The following is a 6,814-nucleotide window of genomic DNA, read 5'->3' on the forward strand; positions in this document are numbered from 1 at the left end:
CAGTTCTTTGTCTCTCTCTTCCATCTCTGTTAGCTTTGCCATTATGAATGTTCTGAATCCTTTATCAGACGTCTCCATGACTTCCATTGAACTGTGTGTGGATGAAGAGGAGTTATCCTTTTCCCTTGGAGGAGAGGTAGTTTCCTGCTTTCCCATATTTCTTGTGGTCCTGCAGCAATTTGTAGTCATCTGGTGAATGGTCGGTTTCTTCCCAAACTTGGAAGTTCAGTCACACGAGTTTTGTGTGCTGGAGGCTGAATTATCAGTGGGAAATCTTCATTTCTCTGTTTCCCCCAAATGGCTAGTTTGCAGTAGCCATGAAGGTGTCTCTATATACAACATATTTTTAAGATCATGAGGTCTAGATAAGAAAAAAATACAAATTGGTTACAAATCTGATATTAATTCTACAGTGCATTTTTAAGGAAGATTATATCTCCAGTATAGAGAAATTGCAAATAAGATGTAATAGCTGTCAAAATAGTTTGAACTGACAATTTAGAGACCCATTTTTATTCCTTTTTTCAGAAAGTTCCACTGTTTCAATAAGACAAACAAAAAACTAATAATCTGTTCAAAGAAACACAAAGAACATATGATTTCATACTACTTCACTTTTTTTTTTAATAAGAAGTATGGTAAAGATTATAACTAAGTTAGTATAATATTGATTTACTCTTTCTGGAATGCCACAGAAAATTCTGACTTAAATACATCAAAAGATGCATGTTTCCACAATAAAATTTTTTTTGTCTGTGTATATATTTTTTAAATTCTTTTGTGTGGTAGAGAGTGCATGCACACGTGTGTGTGTGTGTGTGTGTGTGTGCTCACAAGAGAGAAATGGAGCGAGAGAAAAAGCACTGTGGGAGTCTTGTCATGCTGTGTTCGCCATCCCCAGCGATGTTGGATACCCAGGCAGGATGTGCCCGGTGTGTTTTCAGGCTGGCCCAGGGATCTGAACCTGTGGGCAGCATGTGGCTTCCAGCACGGCAGTCCAGCACACTGTGCCATCTCAAATGGGCCTGAGCGTGTATTTCTAAGTTGTCACAGCCATGTGCTTCGCTTGGTGGTATCATTTACACAGGATCTGAGTGTTAGCTGGCTTCACAGAACCTTGGAGATCATGTAGCCTACTTCCTTCCTCCTGTTAGCATTCCCATTTCTAACCATGTTTCTTGAAATTTGCTCAAGTACATATATTATAGTTTAAGCTAAAACATGTCAACCCAGTTTCTTTCCCATGGATGCTTGTGATGACATGATTCTTTTAAAACCGCAGTTGTCCTCTTTCTCGTAGCTCTTCACCTGAGAGACTATGAAGACATCATCTCTGCAGTAGAGATCTACTCTCTGCTCGCACTCTGTGCGTGCTCCAGTAGAGCTTTTGGCACTTGTTCAAAAGCTTTTATCAAACTTGAATCTTTAGAGACGCTCAGTTCCGAACAGAAACAGCAATACGAAGACCTAGCTCTAGAAATCTTCACCAGGCATCCTCCAAAAGATAACAGAAAATCTGAACTGGACAGCCTTCTTGAGGGGTAATCTAACTGCAATTTTTAATAGAGCTCATTCTACCTTATTAGAAGCTTCTAGATATATAATGTACAATATAATAATTAAAGCATTAAGTTTTGAAGTATTGTGTCCTACTATTATATCCTATTTTATTTAGTGTATTCATACTTTATGTATTTTTTAAAGAATTATTTATTAAAATTTTTTTTTTGAGAGATTTTCACTGTAGGGCACGTGCGCTCGCCAGACAGACAGAGAGAGACATAGAGACAGAAAGCGAGAAATCACCCCCCAGGGGGGATGGTCATGCCGCAATCCTTTCTCCTCCATTCTCCTCTCGGGATCTTGGGCACGCACGCACACGCGCCCAGCATGAGTTTTAAGCCACCGGGTCCGGGATGCGAACCGCGGTCGACTACGTGGGAGTCCAGCGACATAACCATTATGCTAACTGCTGGTTCCCTAAATTTTCTTTCTTCTTATTATTGTTACTGTTTTTAAAAAATGTGCCGTAGGGCATGTGCACTCACCAGAGAGACAGAGCAAGAGAGAAAAAGAGAGAGAGAGAAAGCCACCAGGTCCGGTATTCAAACACGCAGTAAGTAATGTGGAAGTTCAACACCTTAACCACCATGCCACCTGCTGGCCCCATGCTTTGTATTTTCATTGTAAGAAAAATTATTGCTTGAAGGAACTTTTTGAAAATACTGCATTTGAAGTTTATCTTGAAAAGTTTTTCATTCTTTAGTTTTAAAAAATTTCCCAGCAAGTGTGTGTGCTTGCCAGAGAGAGAGGAAAAGTGAGGACCCCTCCCACCGCTACCACCAAGGGATGGCCATGCCATTATCCCTTCCCTTGTATTTTCATCGTAAGAAAAATTATTGCTTGAAGGAACTTTTTGAAAATACTGCATTTGAAGTTTATCTTGAAAAGTTTTTCATTCTTTAGTTTTAAAAAATTTCCCAGCAAGTGTGTGTGCTTGCCAGAGAGAGAGGAAAAGTGAGGACCCCTCCCACCGCTACCACCAAGGGATGGCCATGCCATTATCCCTTCCCCTCCATTTCTCCCTCCTCTCAAGAGTTAGGGACTCATACTGGTGTATTTTTCAAACTGCTGGGTCTGAGACTTGAACTGCACAGTCAGCCATGTGGGTGGGATCCAGCTGCCTTAACCACCATGCAACTCATGGCACCATTCTTGAGTTTTTTAAGTGTTTTTTTTTTTTTTTTTAGAGGTTTTTGCTATAGGGCGCGTGTGCTCGCCAGCCAGAGAGAGACAGAAAGCGAGAAATCACCCCCTAGGGGGGATGCCACGCCGCAATCCCCTTCTCCTCCATTCTCCTCTCGGGATCTTGGGCATGCATGCACACGCACCCGGTGTGAGTTTAAGCCACCGGGTCTGGGACTTGAACCACAGTCGACTACGTGGGAGTCCAGCGACATAGCCACTACGCTAACTGCTGGTCCCACTAATCAGAAGTTTTAAAGTATAATTAGTTGTTTTCTCTTTTGTTTTTGCAGTGGAGAAGGGAAACTGCCAACATGCGTTGCCACAGGAAGCCCAATCACTGAGTACCAGTTCTGGATGTGCCGTGTGTGCAAGCACTGTGTTCTCGCTCAGGAAATAAGCAACTACAACTTCTGTCCCTTATGCCACAGTTCAGTAGGATGAAGGATGCCGAGCTGTATGCAATTGTAAAATAAATGCAATATTTATACTTAGCGATTGCTGTATATGTAATAAAGTTGACCTCTATAAGTTTATATAAAAATCAACCTCATTATTTTATAGTTGTATTTTGCACAAGATATATGTTGATATAAAATAATTCATTTTGTACAGAAATACAACTTTGAAGTGATAAGGCTGATTTTCATGAAAAACTTAAGGAAGTCAGTCTTATTTTCTGTCTATCTGTATCTATCTACCATCTCTATTTCTATCTCTGTCTGTCATTTATCTGCCTTGTGGTTGGTTACACAATACTATGGAAATATTCCAAATAAGAAATGTCTTCTCATGGTGTCTAGGTTACTAGTTCTTTATAATTTTTTGATAATTAAAAAAACTTGGGGGTTGGGGTAGGGGGTAGGCAGAGTGGAATGGAAGTGACTTACCCTGCACTGCAGGGGGTTACATGTCTGTGTAAGAGATGAGCTTAAGCTTAAATGCATCTGCTTTGATAAAATATGGGATGTCTACTGTGTTTTCAAATTGAGGAGATGGCATTTAAAAACATTTTTTACAATTCGAATTGTTTCTGATAGCCTATTTGTAATCCTTTTTCAATCTGTCCTTTTGGTCTTATTCAAGAGAGAACATTAGGTATTTATTCTTTTATACTTTTGTATAGAATATTAGGCTTTCTCTGGAATGGTAAGAATTTATACAGGAGGAGCCATTTTGTAGTTACAGTTTCAGTCAAAATATCATCACTGAGCTGGACTTTCATTTTTTAATTAGAGAGACGCATGTGGAAGAGGAGGTAAAGAGAGAAGTATTTCTGAAAGGTTCTTCCCATTGTGATCCTTTGCCTCTGCCCTCTAGTTAGTCAGGTTTATAAGCACGTGCTCCTGTCTGGTGTGTTTAGGATTGTCTGATGTGGGGCTCTAGCCTCACACGTCCACCACCACAAAGGGCCTGGACAGCTCTCTTATAAGGAGGAGGCATTGTTTCTTGATATGCATCTGTTTTGGTTTATTATCATTAATTTAAAAGTTTCATTTAGATATTTTGGTGAGGGTTGGTTAAGAGGGTATTGGGTTCCAGAGCAGAAGAAGAGAAGACAGCAGGAGGTACAGTATATGTACAATATCACTTTTGTTACCAAAGGGAGGAAGAAAACAACAACTTTATAAAGGTAAGTAAGTAAATGTCAGGTGATGGAGATTGCAGTGAAGGTAAGATTGCAGTAAGAGGTCACCTAGAGTTCTTAATTAGAAATGAAGAAAAAAATGATGTTACCAGACTTTTACCAAAAAAATCAAGAGTACTGAATTTTACAATGTAGTGCCAAGATCTTGCTATGGTATTTCTAAAGTGAAAATAGCAATATTATATTGCCCCCTACTGCCTATTTTTTATGATTATTTTCACAATTTCTTTATCTTAAAGGAAACTAACATTTATTGGTTTTGAATATGAAAGTAACATATCTTTAGAGTAGAAAAAGTCTAAAATACATAAGAATATAGATGAGATTTAAAAAGTCTGATGGGGTCTTCAAAAAGTTCACAGAAAATGCTATGCATGGATTTCAACTTATTTGCACCAAAATAAACTTGTACTTTATTTTTTTTCCTTTTTTTGTTTTCTTTAAAAAAGTTCTTTTCAATTGTGAGTTCTACTTTATAATTATTGTACACCTTTGTGGGGTACAGTATGGTTTTTAAAGCATGTGTATGGTGTGTAATAATCAAATTGAGGATATAAACGTATTCGTCTTATTCAACATTGCACAACATTGTGATACATATTTGATAATTGTTCTAGCTTTTGGAGGGGGGAAGTTTATATTAAATTTTCAGTGATTCTTTTACTTTGTTGTGGTAAAATTAAAAGAAATAGTACATTGGCTATGTAGCTTTCCACTAGAGAAGAGAAAACAAGCTTTCTACAAAGGCTCAAGAATCAAAATGGTGTCCACAAGATAGAGCATAAGGTAGCAATGCCATTATCCCAGTTAGATAAAGGTGTCAACCTAAAAGGAAAGCTGAGGCACGGTAATGAAGAGGAGGAAGTTTATTGGAACCAAGAGTTAAGGACGGTCATTTGGGCGACAAAGACAGAGTTCTTAATTAGAAATGAAGAAAAAAATGATGTTACCAGACTTTTACCAAAAAAATCAAGAGTACTGAATTTTACAATGTAGTGCCAAGATCTTGCTATGGTATTTCTAAAGTGAAAATAGCAATATTATATTGCCCCCTACTGCCTATTTTTTATGATTATTTTCACAATTTCTTTATCTTAAAGGAAACTAACATTTATTGGTTTTGAATATGAAAGTAACATATCTTTAGAGTAGAAAAAGTCTAAAATACATAAGAATATAGATGAGATTTAAAAAGTCTGATGGGGTCTTCAAAAAGTTCACAGAAAATGCTATGCATGGATTTCAACTTATTTGCACCAAAATAAACTTGTACTTTATTTTTTTTCCTTTTTTTGTTTTCTTTAAAAAAGTTCTTTTCAATTGTGAGTTCTACTTTATAATTATTGTACACCTTTGTGGGGTACAGTATGGTTTTTAAAGCATGTGTATGGTGTGTAATAATCAAATTGAGGATATAAACGTATTCGTCTTATTCAACATTGCACAACATTGTGATACATATTTGATAATTGTTCTAGCTTTTGGAGGGGGGAAGTTTATATTAAATTTTCAGTGATTCTTTTACTTTGTTGTGGTAAAATTAAAAGAAATAGTACATTGGCTATGTAGCTTTCCACTAGAGAAGAGAAAACAAGCTTTCTACAAAGGCTCAAGAATCAAAATGGTGTCCACAAGATACAGCACAAGGTAGCAATGCCATTATCCCAGTTAGATAAAGGTGTCAACCTAAAAGGAAAGCTGAGGCACGGTAATGAAGAGGAGGAAGTTTATTGGAACCAAGAGTTAAGGACGGTCATTTGGGCGACAAAGACACTAGTCATCCAGAAAGTACTCATGGAAATGGCTGTGTAGAGGGCTAGTTTGTAGAACAAAGAGAAGGACAAGAAGAAAGTTGTTAAGTTAGCAAGAATTCACACTGGGAGCCAGACAGTGAAGCAACAATAATACATGAAGGGGAGAGGTGGCGGGGGAACCAGCAGGCTCTGTGGTGGTTAAGGTGCTGGACATTCCCATTTAGCCAACCATGGTTCAAGTCCTGGACATAGTGACTTGCTTTCTCACTCTCTCTCTCTCTCTCTGTCTCTCTGGTCAAAATAAGTAAATGAATAAATAAAATTAATTAAAAATAAAAAAAAAATATGACAGTCTGGGAGGCAGATATACATGGGAACGTTACCAGATCATGTACGGAGGCCTCCCTGAGTATTCTGGACACATGGTGCCCATGATTCAAGCTGGGAGTAGATTATGATGTCAGGACCCTATCAGAGGTACTGTATCTCTGTCTCTCTCTTGCTCACTCATGGAATTACTTTAAAAAAGTATTTTGAAAAATGACTTTCCAGGGACCAGCAGTTAGTGTAAAGGCTATGTTGCTTGGACTCCCACATAGTCGATCGTGGTTCGCGTCCTGGACCCGGTGGCTTGAAAATTACGCCGAGCGCTTGTGCGTGTGTGCCC

At 38.2% G+C, this 6,814-nt stretch overlaps 1 protein-coding gene across 1 annotated transcript in view; it reads left to right on the forward strand.

Moving 5' to 3' along the window:
• Window positions 1-6,814, forward strand: part of WDR35 (WD repeat domain 35) — a 101,433-nt gene that overhangs the window by 93,385 nt on the left and 1,234 nt on the right. The window contains 2 exon segments of the mRNA XM_014583870.2: window positions 1,301-1,541; window positions 3,039-3,202. Coding sequence (XP_014439356.1) covers window positions 1,301-1,541; window positions 3,039-3,189 — 392 coding nt within the window. The 3' untranslated portion in view covers window positions 3,190-3,202.

The sequence above is a fragment of the Tupaia chinensis genome, unplaced genomic scaffold (genome assembly GCF_000334495.1).
Source record: "Tupaia chinensis unplaced genomic scaffold, TupChi_1.0 Scaffold144952_1, whole genome shotgun sequence".
Taxonomy (NCBI): Eukaryota; Metazoa; Chordata; class Mammalia; order Scandentia; family Tupaiidae; genus Tupaia; species Tupaia belangeri.